An 18,257-nucleotide genomic window follows, 5' to 3' on the forward strand; every position below is an offset into this window, starting at 1 on the left:
TGTGGACGGTCACTCCAGATTTAAAAGGGTATAAAAGGGCAGGTCTTGCCCTAATGTTTGCAAAGATACAAGACCCACTGGAAACCTCACATCTGAGCTAGGCTGTGAAAACTCAATACATTTGGGCCAGTTCTGTTTTGAACAGTGTAGCGCTCTCCTAAAAGTAGGTTAAAAAATGTCACTCACTTATAAGTTAGCTGGCAGCCTAATTTTGACCTCTTGGAAGAAAGAGCAGTCTTAATTGACTTGATCTGAAGAACAGTAGTTCCCGCACGTTATGGTTGTGACCTCTGTTACATTTCAACGACTGGGACCACACTAGATTTAATAGCAGATTAAACGGAGTTTGTGGGATTTATCACCTTGCTTACACCAGCTGAAACCTCAAACGTGGTTGTCACAGGGAATGGTCTCCACTCTCCCACAACTTCACAATCATACTATTTACTTGCATTTAACACAATTACCTAATAAGACCATTCTCTGAGCACATGGAACCAGTGGAAACAACTTAGAGCTTTAGGTAGATACAGAAAGATGTCGACTTCCTCACTTAGACTTCCCTGAACAACTCCTTCCTTGAGCCAAACCCAAGGTAAATAAGCTTTTGAACTAAGGCCATTGGACTAGGTAGGTACAAGCACCTTTGCTGCTAAACACCACTAATTAGAGTCAAGAGATACTAAGACAAATCTCAGCTTAACATGACACATCTGGGGCTCCGGATGCGTGTTTCAGGTCTGAAAGTAAACAAACACAGGCACTGAAACCAATGGATATCCACAGGAAAACTTCATTTTTAGGATAAGGCCACTGGAATGTAAACAGCAGGGCTGGAATTTAAGAGGTGACTCCAGAAGTATGTATCCTGCATAGTTCAATACAATATCAGATATATACTAACCACATGAGGAAAAGTGGGTTCGCTTACAGGCACTGAAAATGAAGATTCATAAGAAAACCCCTGGATCTCACTGCAAATTCAAACATTTAACATTCAGTGAGGAGCAGAAAAAAGCAAACAAAAAACCAGACAGTGTGTTGTACTTTGTTTTTATAGAATTTTTACAATATATTTCTCTTCATTTGCATATTTTACCCACATCTGTAGCTTTCTTTTTACATGTTGAACTGAACTGGAATAAATCTAACGGTCTGATATATTTTAAACAACTGATAAAAATTGCAAAGTAGTAAACCCGTAAGAAAAGAAATTATAAAACTCTCTTTTTTAAGTGTTTAATGAAAGCAAGTCAAATGTATTATTAGGAACAATATGATCTGTTTTAAACACATCATAGGTGATTCAGGCAGGACAACTTTTTTTGTTTTTTATATTAGGCACATTTTTTTCAGCATACCTGTTTTCCAGACAGTTTTATACTATTCAATAATATCATCTGCATCCACTTGGAACTGCTGCAGGATTTTCAAAATATGATTGATCATGAATATTCATTATTGGTATTCTCTTCCTCTTTCTTTAAAACTATCAGAAGAAAAAAAAAAATCAGTGTTTCTTGTCTTTTAAAAAATCTGTAATGAATGATTGAGTTGTAAGGCAGCAACAGATTCAGTGTCAACTCAGGTCACAGTCCTTCAGTTCCATCTAGTGGGTAGAAATTATATTTAGTGGACACTGTTCCTAGACAGTCCCTTCAGGGCAAGATGACTGACTCACAAGGCCAGTTACTGCTGGTAGAGTAAGTTAAGTGGTACGCCTAGTAAGGAACACTGGCCATTCCTGTGTCATCCTTGCAGCCTCATGTCTTCACACAGAAAGCAAAAAGACAGTCCAACGGAAAAAAATGTGAATATGATAGAGCCATGACAGGTTCTATGAATGGTTTATTTACAGTCTTCATCCCTGATGCGAAAAAAGAAAAAAGCCTTCTTTCACTAAAACAGGCAGATCTCAGCAGCATGCTACATGCCTTAGCAAATCAGCCCATTGCATATCCTTGACCGCTTAGCCATGGATTCACACTGAGGCAGTGAATATAAAGTCCTACTGCTCAAGAAGAGCAATTTCAAAATGCTCACCTGTCCCATTGATACGAATCCCTAAAGTAGACTTCAGAATGTCTCATTTTGGTGCAGCAGCTCCCCGTTCCCAGAATCTGTTCACGCTATTACATAGTGTGAAACAGTTGGTTCCTCAGGGGTCTCTTGGACACCCCTGCAGTGAGACTGCAAACTCGAATACGTTACTCGGATGTGGGAACAAAATGATCCATGCATTAAAGATATGCCACAACTTTGACAATTCCCTTCCCATCGTGATCTCATTCAGGAAGGAAGACGGGCTTTAACCTTCAACTACAGTATACAGGAGGAGAGGTTTCAGAGCAGTATCTCTCCACCTCCTTTCAGTCTTTGATAAATAGTACGTTTTTCCTGAATTCTGGCATTCTCATTTGCTAAGAGGGCCACTCCACTCCTGAAGGCAATGGCTTCAGCATAGTGCTCCTTGGTCTCCAGTTTTAAGTCTTTCAGGCAGAATAATCACATTCTGATTCGACCTCATTCCCTGAAGCAGCATTCACTTTGCACTCACCTGGCTGAACAGAAGTGAAAACATCTTTAACTACAGCACTAGAGGCCATCCAAAAACCAGGGAGTGTATTACTGCACATTTCCCTCTCAGAGGGAGATTCCCTTAAAATTCCAGCCCCAGCTGCTAAGACCATCGATTCAGAGGTCATCCCCCAAAGTGGTGCTCCTGTGCACATTGCTATTTAGGCACCAGTCACCTTTTGGACAAGCAAGGTCAGTAAGTACATTCCCTTCTGACAGAGCCACTGCCTTTACACAACTTGCATTCAGTTACTACTGAAGCTTTTGGTTGCCTTTTCTTCACACCCTAAGGTTGAGGTGAGGAAGGGAAGAAGAAAGTAATTAGCATAAAAAGTTCTCCAAATTCATACCTGACAAGACCAGCTCTACATACTGTATAACAGGATACAAAAGACACCCCCAAATCCTTCTATGTTCTTTTTAACTCTTTGGAAAGGGAATAACCAGCGTAGTTGAGCAGGAAGAAAGCCAATTTATTTCAGCATAGAAGGTCTGCAATTCATTCCATTGTCAATAAGAGTAATGCAGTTATTGCTCTATACGGTAAGACTGGATCGATCATTAACCCCCACCCTGAGTGCTGGGAGTCCAGGTTCCCAACATAGCCAAGAAGGACCTCCTAAGCCAGTAGTATTGAAATAATTAAAAGAAAAAAGCCTCATGAATAATTTCTTGTAAAGATGTGATCTTCAAGAAACATGTAAGTTCTTCAGTTCTTCATATTACCACTGCTTTGTGAATGGAGGCCAGCCTTTGCTCTCTGCACTAGAATAATATACTATTTAGAATAACACATTGAAGATAAATTAAGGTAAGAATAGATGATCCAGCTGATCGAATCAAAGAACAGGAGAAACATTAACCTCTTGCACGAGGATGCTCTGAAACTGGAATCCTTCAACTGCTATGTGAATCACCCAGAATTGTTTTAGAACCTGTAGTTTAGTAAGAATTCTTTTCCTTGGGTAGTAGCCTTCAAAGCAAAAGCAAACATGACAGGATTCAAGTGTGGACCATTTCTGCATCTGCCCACCAGATTCTCGTTTGCCTATTTCACTTCAGTGATATATAATAGACGCTGCTGACGGCATCACTCCGAGTTCAGCAGTATTTCCAAAGCTGTCACGTTCCATCAATCAAGTTTCCTTGGGAGCAGATGATACCAATGCGGGGGCCTTCCATTCTCATACTTCAGCTACCTTCTTTCATTTACTTCCTCTGAATAAAAAAAATATTGTTCTGTTTACTCTAACATGCTACAATATGTGCATACATAACTGTAGGCGACACGTGAGTTACTTCAAGATGTGCTTTTTCATTGAAGTGCGCTTTTACTTTTACAAATTCTACATCAAGGTGGAAGGAAGGAAGGCTGCAGAGTGCTCATACACTGAAGCTGAAGGAACTTTTCCTGAACTGAGTTAAGATGTTTGTTCCAAGGTTCCTATGGACAAACTACTCTATCCCATGCACTCCGGCCTGAGCCAGTATTAAACATTCCAGAAACTTGTTGATTTGTTTGGATAGTTAATGGCAAGGCTGATAGCAGCAATGTTTTTCAGGGCCTAGAAGAGAGAAGGAGAAACAAAGTCACATCAAAGATTCTCTCCCCAATCCAAACCTGTTAAGAAATGTTGTATGAAATTAAACAGAAATAGATAAATAACCATCCCGTTTCTACCTGGTCATCTCCTAGGATTGCAGTAATTGTCACGCATCCAGGTAGTTTCAGCAAGGCAACTGCATTTCCAGTTGCTGAAAGACCAGCCCCCTTCCCCATTTCCATGTTTTGGCAATTGAGAGGTCAGTTTGGTAAAACAGATATACCTGATTACACCCAACAGCCAGTTTGTGGCACACCACCTGACTATTAAAGGAGAATAGCATTTGTGCGTAGTTCATTCATGAATTTCAGGAGGCCTGATGGTATTGTGAAGCCCAAGTACATTCATGGCTATTTTATAAAACTCCACTGGGCCGTCAGAAATCATTCATTATCTCTGTCTGCCAGAAAAAAATATCACAAAACCACACATCTCCGGGGTTGTGCAATCTTATTACCTGTGCTGTGCAGCGATGAAGATGATCTTCAGTATTTAAGGCAAGCAAATACTCCTGTAGAGATCCAAGCTCCTGCAGCCAGAAAGCATTCAATGAACACCAATGTTTCTACCAAAGATATCATCCTACTATTTAACATTAAAATGCTGATTGTTATAGCAGGGCCAAGAACCAAAGGTATCAGAACTACACACAAGACTCTCCTGGACTAGAACACAATTTGTGACCACAGAAATCGGGTCATTACAGACCATTCATATGTGATGTTCAAAATCAGCTCAAGGAAAACCACATTCAGATACCTTTAAATTAATTATTAAATCAGCACTCCTCTCAGAATAAAGAGCGGTTTTAGGGCCTGCTGCCTTAATTGCACAAGGAAGAGTCATGACTATTACTTAAGGTCCCACGATGGATAAGGCAACTGTATGCTCCTCTACTAAAATTTGCTACCAGATTCCACAAGAGAAAGTTGTTAATGTTTCTGAAGCATTTAACGTTTCTAAAGCTCTGACAAACTTTGCCATGATAAAGGAAAACTGCATTTAGTTTAACACTGAACTACATATCATTCCCAGCACTGGGGAGAGGAGGGATACAAATATAGGAACTGCTTACAGTAACTCTGTTTTCTGTAACAAAGAAGAGTTCTGCAAGTGCACGATGAAGAGGAAGGAGAATACCAGGCTTGGCCACGTCATGACACAAGTTGTTTTCCATATGGGTGAAAAGCTGCCAAAGTGGCTTCAACAAGGTGAGGTCACAGTCCCTGAAAAAAAGTAATTCAAATGAAACAGTGATGAAATAGTGAGTAACCATGATCTTATGCCTGTTTCAGGGGCAGGGGGGAATGACAAAAACCAAACAAATTTAAGAGAACAAAACCATACAGTTTTGACAGTTACATGTATAAATAAAGGAAGAAACAGAAGAAGTATTTTAAAAATCTCAATTCTGTCAGGTGTTTCAGCACAATTAATTTCATTCTGAATCAGTGAAGTGGAGAAAACCTTATATCCATGAATATGCCAAAATGACTTTTCTAAAACTGCGTGGCCTCTTGAAATAAGGACTTTAAAATAACTATATACATCACTTTGCTAAATGCTCTAGCTCCACTGCTTGAAATTATACAATACCGGTGATGCCCTCGTATAGGGCAGACAGACAAAAATTGACAAAAGCTTTACAAACAATTCCAGCCCTGCCTCCTTCCTACTCCTGAGTTAAAGCTAGCTAACCCAAATGTCACTTATTATACAGATAGGATGATACGTATCAGGGGGGAAAGGAGGGAAAGTAGGGGGGAAAGGAGTAGGGGGAAAGGAGGGAAATTCAATTTCAGAATCTACCATCAGATTAACACACGAAAAATATTAAATATTATAAGCACAATGGAGACTTGATCGTTTAGCAATTAAATTTGTTGTCCACACAAGAAAGCAGACATTTTCTGATGAAAAAAAAACTACAGGAACTTGAAAAAATAATAAATCCATGATTACAAGTAATACCAAAATCAGTTTTTCAGACTTGGATGCAGATTGGTGTACCTAAAATTTACAGAGTCAAGCAATGGTTTTATGCAATTGTCCATTTTTATCACTATATGTGAATATACTTTTTGACTTCTCTTTATCAAAGTAAGCTAGTAGGATGCTGTTATTTTCATGATTTTGCTTGTTCTGAACTGAAAGGACATAACCGAGATAAATGTCAGCTTTCCAGCATTGTTGTCTGTTTCCAGCATTTCCATTGAGTTAATGTGACTATACACATTCGCAAAACACTATAAAAGCTCAACATTTTTTTGAATGTGTATTTTCCTAAGAAATACCCATGCCAAACACACTTAAGCATTAGCACACCTATCCTTTCTAAAACTAATTACAGGCTTAGCAGTACAACTAAAAATAATAATTTCAAAGTTATTTACTTTATAGAGAATTAGATCATCATTTCACCAGTTTATTATTCCATCCTCACCCTAATTCTGAAGTATAACTAATACAAAGAAAATAAGTTTCTAGAAAATGGAAATCTGTGTTTTGTCCTGTTTCACGGTGATGTTTTTCTTTACAACCACATTTGAATTCACTGGACCTTTTTTAAAAGCCAAGAAAGAAGAGAAAATGTTTTCAAAAAATCCCTTAGAGTAAGTTTCTGCTATCAAGGCCCTGTGAACTGTATCCAAAAGGCAAATTAAGAATACCTACTTCAAATCATGGTTTTCTGGCTTCAAAATACTATCAGCTTAATTGCTTTTTCTTCTCCTGCCCTTTGCCTTTTAGTGTACAATGTAGAACAGTGCACTTACCTCTGGGCACTGCACTGCACTATCTTCAAGAGCAAGTGGATAGCCTTCAGACGCTGGTGACCAGTCTGACGGCATGCTACGCCGACCTGCCATTCCCAGATTTTGGCCAGTGGGAGGTGAGGAACTACCCTTTCCTCAGAGAGCATCTGCTTTAGAATTTCAAACCCTGGAAAAAAAAAAAAAATTCAAACAGCTGTTGCTTTTGTAGGGAACCATTCTGTTCATACATTCAGTTTTCTCTTCTCCATATACTAAGTATTGCTCTGGCAAGCAAGAAATATCAAAGAAAAATACCAAACAAAAATCTGAGATAATTCTAGATTACATCCTGATAATGCAAGTCTTTTCTGGGGCAAAACTTAGATAAAAATTAGGAAGAATCCTACCTGAAATTAAAATTTTCCTCAAATAAGGCAAACAAAACACAGGTCTTCACTATTATGTGATATGCAGTAGAGCTTTGCTGATTGCAACTCATCCACCAGCCTCAGCTTCATTAAAAATAAACTCTAAAATAAACTAACAAAACCTTTCATGCTATATCTAGAAATTAGATGCAGAACCAGCCTATTTTACTGGATAACTACTTTTTAAAAACACAATTACAATTATTTCTGTTTCCAATTACAGCACCCTGAACTGTTTACCACACCCTGTGTGTAATTACTGTCATATAATGAGACTTTGAATGCAAATATCATGACTACAATTGTTATCTCCAAGTCTCTGTGAAGATTTGGTATTCCTAGCATAAGAGTCACAGCAAGTAAGAGATGTTAGTCAAGTTTCCACTTGAACAAAACTAATCACGTTATTTCCAAAACATTGGAGAAAGCAAATTCTAAGTCAAAAAAAGGGATAATCACAAGTCTGTCAAAGCTCAGCAAAATAACTTCAAAAAGTCCTTTCCAATACCTTCTGAGCAGTGCTTACCTGTCTGAAACCTTCCAAGATGACCTGCTGTCACTGTAAACTTATAACCCCACTCAGTGTTACTCATGTCAGAAGTAAATCGGTAATAGAGTGTGTCTCCTGCGTACAAGGAAAGGAAGAAAAATCCACATTACTACCTCCTGAGTTAGTTTTGCTATCACAAATACAATTCAAATGACAAGTCTGTCATAAATTAATCCTAGATATTGTCATTCAAGAGAGGTGATCTTTTTGGTAATTATGAAATCACAGAACAGTATGATAAACAGGAGGCTGAAACAAAACACAGAAGGGTTTCCACTGTATAAAGACACTTACAAGGATAACGTCTCTTATATTTTTGTCAACTACACAGAAAAAGAGGGAGTTAAAGAAACTATATACCATTACACAGTTAAACTTCTCTTTTCCAATTGTGTTATGGATCAGTTATGACTTATAAAAAAAGAACCGTTACAGGCAGACAAGTTCACAGTCCATTAAACAAAAGGTTAAAAAAATATGAAAGTCAAGTTGTACTGCTTTTACATGTCAGAAAATTAAATTGCACTCTTTTACTCTAGGGAACAAAACTGTTAAACATAACCACTTAAAAGTGGAAGAACTGTCAAAATGTTTGACCATTTTACAATCAGGCAGTGAAACATTGAAGAAGTTCTTGTCATTGTAGCATCTACAGCTTCACAGAGATCAACACTGGTAGCTAGCTGTAATGCTAAACAAAACATACGCTTACCTATTTTGCTCTCTAATATTAGATCTGGTTAAAACTTAGAATTTCCTTCTGTTCCATGAAAAATCTTATCACCCTGGGACAAGCATGCTAGTTCTCATCGGGCAGCAGAATTTTCAAAGTTTCACGAAGAAGAAGAGTTTTGAAAACATTTTTTAGGATTTAAAAAAAAAATTAAATATCTAAAAACCTGTTCCCCTTTTCATCGTGAAATGGAGCCATTGCTCTCTCCTACTCCTAGGGGTCTTGAGAAAGCCCTGCCATCAAAATTAAAAGCCCAGAAGCCTTCAAATGCCTGGTTTGAGCTAAAACCTGCTGAGTGAAATCAAGAGCTTTAATCCAGACAGCCTTGGGTGGAAATGAAGTTTCAAAAGGTGAAACTCAAGTTTCATGGCCAAGGCTGCTCCAAAACAATGGGCCTCAAAGTTCAGTTTCTTGGCAAATCTCTGCAACTGTTTGGGAGGAAGAGGACAGAAAGAATGTCATAAAAATCCAAAGTATTTCTACAGAGCACACATTTGCTTCTAACTAGCATCTTGTAACCCAAACCGCTTTGCTAAGAAAGTTCCTAAATCTATTTACAGCTACTGACAGTACTTGAAGTCAAAAGCTTCCTGCAATGCCACAGCGCTCAGTGGGTTAAAACAACGTAAGAGGCATGGGACCATGCAGTCCTTCAGCTCACTGGCATTTGCTACTGTGTTATCAAAACCACACTTAGAGAATACTGACTGAAGCTCAGAGTGATTTTTTTTTTTTTCAGCTATGCTATGTGGCAACAACTGGAGACAAGGCATTGGCACACATCCTTATTTGCTCTGAGCACTAGTATAGCACAGAGACAAGAGATAAGCCTATCTTTTTTTTTAAAGTGTGCTTCCTGTGGAAAGTAAGACAAGGCAGAAACAATGTAAGTGAATATCATGCAGAACAAGGACTGTGTTAGAACAGAATCAAGATCAAAATTTGTTTCCAGCACTTAAGTGCATGCTTTGACTGAGGCATGGAAAAAAAAGGTCAAGTAGCAGAACAACAGATAAGCCTACTTTTAAGAAACAAATACAAGAGCAGCACGTCAGAGCAAACAGATTGGGACAAGAAAAGGATTTTCTTTTCCCACACTTCTCAGGAACATCCATATTTAACTGTCATCTTTCAGTAGTTTCTCTCAAGAGTCCTGGATACCAGCAATATCCTATACATTTGCACTTTGAAATACTGCATATTCACCTGGAAGCTCAAAATCATTCCATTTCTGCGGAGACCCACTGAAGCTGTGCCGGTCCTGCTGGAAATCACTGCTGCTGGACATGAGCAACTCATCACAGCCTTCTTCTGTATTACACTGAGAGTCAAATTTGATTGAGAGGTAGATAGCACCGGGAATGTGAACTTTATCCTAAGAAATAAACACATGAACTTTGCATACAGTAATGCTACATTACCAAGAAGCTACTTAACTTTCACTGTATAAACAAGGGAGATATAACAAATATTACAGCGTCTCCATGGGAAAAAAACCTCTTTGATATTTTTATCTGGAGCTAATTTAACAAAGGTAAAGCGTGGCCTATTGTTTGCATTAGCTGTTAAGCATGTCAAATTAATTGCTAGCCATGTTTTTGTTTTCTAAAAGCAATAATTGTTGCTGATACTGATCTCATTGCCAGAACCTAAAGGTTTGTATGCATTTTAAAAATAAAAATCAGAAGAGTCAGAGCTGCAGGGAAATTAAAAATCCCAAGACTGCCCAGAGAGAGACTTACCAAACCGTATTAGAAAAATGCTTTCAAACAGTATCAAGAAAAGAAAATCAGAAACTGCTTGTGTCAGGAGAAGATAGTCTAAAATGAGAAATACAAGAAAAAACAAAAGACTCCACTCCTAGCTTTTGTCTAACAGCACAAGGGAGTAACAGGCCAACTGAAACAGACCTTTGGATGAAAGGGTAGAAATATTTGCTCATTAAGGCCCTGAAACCATTTAAGAATATGATCTTCTTCAAACACATGCATAGTAAAACCATTTAAGTTATGCACTTTTCACATGATTGAATTAGGACTACATTAAAGTGCCTTACTGAACACATTTCTTCACAGGGCAAGGCCTCAGTCATCTGGCATCAGCTTTTTCAAAAGCAAGACTGAACAGATATTCCACAGGTGCTTCAAGCACAGAAGTCCCAGGGGTACACACATGGAACATTGTGAGACTTCTGCTCCAACCACCTTGATGTTTTTCAACTAGTCGTCAAGTCATGCAAATCCACTGCACTGTAATGCATGTATAACTTACCTCAAAATTAGTATTGTTGTTATAAGGATGTTTAGATTCACGCATCTGGACCGCCATCCCAGGTTCCTCCATGAACTGGCAAGCTGTCAATGCCATCGTTCCTAGCATGCTCTCACTGCACCCATGCAGTACTTTCTGTAGAATCTGGGGAGAAGCAACACGTCATGTAAATACAATTTGCTATCAAAACAACATTTACAAACATACATGCTGGTAACTGACATGAGTAATTTCTAGCCACACAACATTTTGGAAGAGAGAATCGAGCTACTAGCAAGAAAAAAGACAAATTCACAAATCATGTCTACAAGCGTCATCTCCATAACTGCAAAAGATTTTACTCTACCTCTGTTCCAGATCTTTCAGTCTTTATCTGATAAAAACATGAGAGCTATTAGCTACATCTCTTTCCACAAATGCTAGAATCAAGGCTAATCCATAAAGTAATTAACAGTAAACTAAAGCTGTAAACAAGGAAGATAAACAACTTTGTTAACATACTAAACAGACACCTTTACCTTCTATACCTACAGGTTCTGATTCGAGTAGAATATATCATACGGTTTTGCCTTCAAAATGTACAACTGCATGCGTAAGAAGGAATGATTATGTATCAGTTGAGTGACTGCAGTGTTTGAAAGCACGAGATGCAAGAGCTTTGTCTTTAAAAATACAAATAAATACCATTTAGTCTATCAGAACACACTAAATGAGAATTCAGACAACCCGAGTCTCCACTTTTTCTTATTTTTCAAAAGTGCACAAAAGCTCTGAATCAAGAATCTTGCTACTCAAGGCCCTTTCCAAGTCATTATAGCAATCTATTACATCTCTTCACCTGCAATTTTCTAACTCCCCCTATAAAACATAATACTAGCTCAGACCAAAAGGTTTATCTCCAAATCAGCCAAAAATTGATTTATTGGGGAAAAGGAGTTTAAAAAACAAAGGCAATATGTAGCATCGTTCCCTGAATGCGTTCTTTGCCTCCACACACTTGCAGAATAGCCCAAGACAAAGGCTACATTTTTGTATTTAATATGCCTTAACAGATCTTTATTCTATCAATTCATCCCATCATTTTCTGAACCTCTATAAACACCCTGTGGCAACAATTTCAATGACATACTGTGTCAAGAACCAGTTCTTTCGGTTTGTTTTGGACCTGACACTTATTACCTTAATCTGACACTCCTTTGTTTTCTTACTGGGAGGGCCAGTGAATAATACTTGCTGTTAACTTTTGTATGCTGCTTACTGTTTTAAAACTACAGAGAAAGAGGAACAGACTTTTTCATTACTCCTCCTCCCTCAATGTCCCCACAGGGCAAAGATCCAGGATGAAGAAAACTAGTTGGTTCCTGATACTGAAGATATTCCATGGCTATAATAATCTCCGCCACTATTCTCCAGACCTCTTCCAGTTGTACTGAACCTTCTTTTTATTATTTTTTTTTTTTTAAATGAGATGAGGGAGTCAGGTCACATGCCATAGTCCAGATGACAGCATACTATTGATACAGTGGTATACCAATGCCTTCTGCTTAATTTTTAATTCCTCCTTTGAAGACTCCCAGCACTTGATTTGCTTCAACTGCTGTGAAGCATTGAGCTGACATTTTCATTACAACATTCTGTTATAATTCCAAGATCGCTTCCACCATGGTAACAGTCAGCTCATCAGTGGAGTAGCAGGTATTACAATATACACATTGAGATCTAACAAAAAGCAGCTTTCAAAACAGACTGCCTATTTTACCAATTTCCCTATAAGATTTATTTTCCCATATAGCGCTCTCATAACTGAAAGAGTTGTCTCCACGGAGCTAGTTTTTCCAGTTTCTGTTAACAAAATCAGTACATTAAGACACTGACAGATTCCAACTGCTTTTTCAGAACTAATTTAAATTTTGGAGTTTCAATTTAGTTTAAAAAAGGAACTACAAGTATTTTTGTTAGAGTCTTGTGGCATGCAGGCACAGGGCTTGTTCACATGCATAAGTCAAATCCACTTACTTTTTCCCACAACTGCTTTTCCTCTAGCTGCATAAGCATGTCCAGTATGTATGTCATATGGGCTGGTCCACTAAGATCTAGGATTTCCTCATTTATTGCCACTTCATCTGGCCACTCAGCTAACAATGATGCCAGCACATGCCTCGCATAAAGAACAGCAGTTGCCTCATTTACACGATACAGGTAGTCCCTCACGGCCTTTTTACTTCTAGAGTCCAGCTCCTTGTGCAGGAGTATTGAACTCTTAGTGCGACGTTGCTTGGCATAACTAAGCTGTAGATCACTCTCTGTGTTGGTTATCAGTTTCTGGGCGACCGGATTGGTTTCTTCTGTTGCTTTATCACAGAGCACAGGCTTTGACTGGAAAAAAAAAAAAAAAAAAAAAAAAAAAAAAAAAAGGGGGCAAGTTTGAAAATAGGCTCTCAACAATTTACTTCCTTATGTTTAGATATCTGACCAGTCCATCAGACTGCAAGCTGAATTTACAAATGAATTTGCTGTTTACAGACTGAAAATCAGATGCATCAAAGAACACAAAAGTGTGATTTCTCACACACCTACAGGGACAGAATTCCTCAAAAAGACTGTTTATGTCAACAGACTTCACTATATGCTGATGTATTCATGACTGTACGCACGAGTGGAAACAGCAGTTAGAATTCTAACCAAGAGCATTAATTCAAGCTGACTAGAGAGGTAAAGCAACAAAGTGCGATGCTATTTGTGACACAGAATGAGGCAAATTGGGAGGGACTTTTGGAGATCATTTGGTCCAAATCCAACTTAAAGCTGAGCCAACTTCAAAATCAAAGCTTTGTCCAGTTAAGTTTGGAGAATTTCGAGGGGTGGATATTTCACAGCCTCTATATAAGCTGTTGTAAACCACTTCACAAAGCCCTTGATCCACTTTGCTAGGCAACTGATAGACAACTGAGCTGGTGATACCACATGGCCAGGAATCAGCACCCAAAATAAAGCAAAGAGCTGTGGGACCATGCTATCGAATGCAAAACCTAAAGCTTGCAAGTGTAGTGTCTACTTTACAAGCCAAATTCATTGCTTCCTTGTTCTGCTGAAATTACTGTAAGATAACAATAATATGCTAAAACAGTTAACACTTAGGGCATAAGCTTACAGTAATTAGATCTCTCTTGTATGAGGAGAGGAAATTACAGTGTGCAATCACAATCTGTTCTCCTGACCGGAGAATCAAGTTGTCTTACTTCCTTAAGGAAGAAATTACAAGGAAGAAGTACTTGCTTCTTGTTGTACCTGCTCATTAATTTTGACATAAAACATTAACAACAGATTATTTCAGATGTTAAAATCTCCAGTTTGACATTACTAAACAAAACTGAAGTTACTCAATGCCTAAATTAATTATTTCACAACTGCTCCTTTTTGTGGAGAAATATGCACGTACCAAACATGGTAAGATGATCATATCTGTATCTACTGCTTTTGAACTCTGCTCCTCCAACTTCAAACGCTTACTGGGTTGCCATTTCTGAGCCAGTGTTCGGATCCTCTCATCCGTTGTAATTACATCTCCATCAAACCTTAAAAGTGGCAAAAGAAAAAAAAATAAAACACACAAATGTGTTTTGAAAGTAATGCAAACTAAACTAGAGCAATTAAATGCAAATTAAATATTCCCACCTTCTGTTTTCGAAAGATTCATTAAACTCTACCTATTTTTATTAGATGGTGTTAACTAGCTTCCCTATTCTAACAAGTCAAAGGTTTTAAATGTTATAAAACTGCTCATCAGTGTGATAACATAGTTGCTCCACAACATGCTTTGATTACTAGAAGCTACATGTAAGCTCTCCATTTGTCCTCAGTTAGGGTAATTTAGAGACATAGTAGAACTTCATATGTGAGTTATCATATTGAAAAGAACATGCACCATATTTCAGAAGATGGTGACTTGTTTCCATAAGTACAACTTAGTAGGAGTTTATTTCCTTACTTTTTCACACATGAAAACCAAATCATATCCTTGGAACAATTTCTATTCAGCACCTATTAGATTTTAGGTTACCACCCACATCTAGTAACTGTTTTTATGCTGGACCCAGCCTTTCACATACCTCTTTTGAACTTCCAGAAAAAAAGAATCTGTTCTTTTCATTTGCAACTCATACATGGCTCGAAGGATATGGAGAGGTGCATTAAGTGCATCATGTGTCATCTGAGCAAGGAGACAAAAAAAAAAAAAAAGAAAAGAAAAGATGACATTACAAGGGAAAAAGAAAGACGAGTTTCTTTAAGGATGACCTAGGTATTATTTTCCCACTTATTACATCGGTAGAGCATGAACTTAATGTCTGGATTAATAAAAATTAAAAGTAATTTAGCAAAAAGCTTTATAATGATTTTGTAGTGTTCATTACTGTAGTTCTAGTTTATTTCCTTTAGATAATAATACATCAAAATCATAGACCCATATTCTGTAAATTTAGAAGAAAACCAGCCATATAAACTACCCAGTATTTTATGCAACTAGCAAATTCACAGTAACTTCAAAGGAAGTAAAATTAAGTTTAAGTACCAAGAAGCATATTTTGGTGGCTTCATCCAAACCCTCCAAGGGATCAAGTTTGTTCTGCTCTACATCAACAGGGCCAACAATGGGCTGCTCCACATCTTGATCTTGTTCCCTTTCTTCCAGTTCAGTATCCTCACGCTCAGCCAAGGAACTGATCTCTTTCTTTGAGGAATATAGCATTATTGACAAAATCTACACAGAAAAAAGGTAGCATATGGTGTGACAGCTGTAGATATTATTAGCGTATCTGCAAAGAGCATTTTATAAGAACATTATAATGACTTGGACAGTGCTTAACACATGCTATTCTAAAAAGAAGCAGCACCTAAAAAAAGAAAAAAAAACACCACCCAAACAACAAAAACCCAAAACAAAACCCCAACACACAAAACCAAACCACTTCACAAATAAGTTACACCTTCCAGGCTGCTACAAAGACAACTTAAGTAATTAGCCAAAAGTGTAAAAAAAAAAAAAAAAAAAAAAAAAAATCGAGAAAATAATTATTTAACCATTTCAGTACATCAAGGTTTGGGGATTCTTAGATAAGAGCAGAGCAGAGGTGACTATCACCAAAAAGCCAGCGATGCCCCTACACACTCTTCTCCTTTCAAAACATACCTTTGGCTTCACCACAGCCAACAACATTAGTACCCATTACAGGAAGAAAATAACATTGACGCAAGTTGGAGGACCAAGGAAGTGTGTATCCTCAGTTCTGAGGAGTAATGTGGGCAGAGCTATGGCAAGACATTTTAGTGCTCAGGGAAGAACACTTATTTGGTACGATGCTGCCCAAAGGGGAGGAAGATGGGACACCTCTCTGGTCAGGGCTGGTTCTCTGGCTCTAGGTCAGGAGGCAGGAAGATCCCATGGTCCAGATCTGATTCTGCAGTATTTCTAACCAAACACTTGGGGCAACTTTTCAGAGGAATTCCAGGGTTTTACTCTTTCTCTCTCTCCTTGCTACCATCCTAAGTACAAATTAACACAACTCTTGCCTATGATAAAACATAACTGACAGCTGAACCACACTTATCTTCCAGCAAGTAACAAACATTCAAAAAGAATGTTCCCACATGAATATTGATCTTCCTGTATTGCACTACAGTAATAACTTGTACATGTCAGTGAGTCATGCAAGTAATGTTCTTCAAGACTGTTATTTTTTAAATTGAAGAATGGAATTTTCACGAACAGTCTAAATAAAATTTGTAGAAGAAACTGAGTAGGTGATTAATGCCTCATCTTACAAATTTATTTCAAATACATTTAGATTAATTAAAATCAGCTCCTGCTTTAAAGAAGTTAGACTATTATCTACACAATTGTGACAGACAGCGGAAGGCAGATTCAGGGATACAGTTAAGTGAACATGTTTATTAAGACTAATTAGAAATACTCTTGAGACTTTCTTCACAAAAGTGCAGTGTCATAACCTTTCATGCCACTGCATAAAGCCTGACTTTTTACAAAACATAACTTTTCTTACCTCCAAGTCTCTGAGAAGCCAGGTCTTACTGAAGCCAGTTCCTTTGCTACATTTCTTCACTAGAAGCTTGAGTAAACCAGACTGAAGAAAGGCAGCTTGGATCTCCTTAAAGCCATGAATCTACACACAGACACAGAGATAAACAAGTCAAAAGGGAACAAAGCATCACAATGCTTGCAAGGTCTTATCACATGGCCTCAGATAAACTTCCTGCCCAGATGAACTACGTTGGGAATCTTTTTCTTTCATTTCCCTAAAAAACCCCGAAATACAAATCCCCACTTCAAATACCATAAGGGTGTCATCCATGACATACATGCAGTAGTAATTGGATTTCTGTTTTGCTCTGACAGTCCAAAAAAATACAGATCCCCTCTTCAAATACTTCAGGAATAAGAAGAGGGGCAAGTGAGCTTCACTCTATGAAGTGTTACCCCTACAAATTTCTTCTTCAGCTTTCATGAATGGTCAGCCCTCACAGAGGAAAAGCAATCCAACATTGAACTCAGACTCACAAATGCTATTTAAAACTTAGGAACATTTTCAACCCCCTACAGACAGGGGATAAAAGGAGCCAGCTGTGAAACACAGCTGTTAGCTCCCCAATGTGCTTAGTCAATACCCAAGCTCCTGTAGCACAAGGTGGAACATCAGCTTTTATTTATCTATTATATTATACATGTCAGGCAAAAGATACCTTAAGTGTTCTGTAAAGCCCCTTTAGAGCGAGCGACAAGACCCAAGTTGCTTCCACTGCCTCAGCATAGCTACTGTCCATGCTGGTTTGCAGAAGGTGTGTGGATATAAGAACAAAGTGCTGGAGGTACTGTCTCAGCTGGGTCTGGGAATCGCTGCCTTCTTGTCCACATTTCTGAATCAACTGATAGTCTTTTACTACAAGAGAGAAAAAACACAATTCACTAGGTTGATCTTAAAATGTTGTGAAATCATCTCTTACCAGTAGATACGAGTAGGCTGAGACATGAACACTATCCATACATGAAGTACATTCTAATAATTGTCTTGTACTAAAATTATCTCAGATTCATTGAATAGTCAAGTAAATATTTCATCTTTCAGTGCAAGTTAAAAAATTCCTAGGTAACTTCTAGTAACAGCTGGTTGTCTGCACATATTTGCACAAAACAGTACAGCACACAAAGCAGCGCAAGTTGTATTTTACAATTAAAATGGGGAAAATTCTGTCCTGCAATTGATAAGAGGAAATAAATCTTGCTGATCTTACTGTTTAAAACGTCGCGGGGGGGGGAGAGCTTTTATA

The 18,257-nt window shown here is 38.0% G+C and overlaps 1 protein-coding gene across 2 annotated transcripts in view; it reads right to left on the minus strand.

Annotated features, from left to right (window-relative positions):
* Positions 1–1,037: 1,037 nt before the first annotated feature.
* The window catches only part of ZZEF1 (zinc finger ZZ-type and EF-hand domain containing 1), a 60,403-nt gene continuing 43,183 nt past the window's right edge, over positions 1,038–18,257 (minus strand). For both annotated transcript variants that reach the window (XM_069791457.1, XM_069791459.1), the window contains exons 43-55: positions 17,673–17,869; positions 16,976–17,095; positions 15,487–15,675; positions 15,026–15,126; positions 14,356–14,491; positions 12,933–13,292; positions 10,917–11,060; positions 9,852–10,020; positions 7,889–7,987; positions 6,956–7,121; positions 5,257–5,407; positions 4,639–4,710; positions 1,038–4,142 (exon numbers count right to left, since the gene is read on the minus strand). In XM_069791457.1, the coding sequence (XP_069647558.1) occupies positions 4,068–4,142; positions 4,639–4,710; positions 5,257–5,407; positions 6,956–7,121; positions 7,889–7,987; positions 9,852–10,020; positions 10,917–11,060; positions 12,933–13,292; positions 14,356–14,491; positions 15,026–15,126; positions 15,487–15,675; positions 16,976–17,095; positions 17,673–17,869 (1,979 nt within the window). In that variant the 3' untranslated portion in view covers positions 1,038–4,067. The remainder of the gene's footprint in view (positions 4,143–4,638; positions 4,711–5,256; positions 5,408–6,955; positions 7,122–7,888; positions 7,988–9,851; positions 10,021–10,916; positions 11,061–12,932; positions 13,293–14,355; positions 14,492–15,025; positions 15,127–15,486; positions 15,676–16,975; positions 17,096–17,672; positions 17,870–18,257) is intronic.

This window comes from Haliaeetus albicilla, chromosome 9, assembly GCF_947461875.1.
Source record: "Haliaeetus albicilla chromosome 9, bHalAlb1.1, whole genome shotgun sequence".
Taxonomy (NCBI): domain Eukaryota; kingdom Metazoa; phylum Chordata; class Aves; order Accipitriformes; family Accipitridae; genus Haliaeetus; species Haliaeetus albicilla.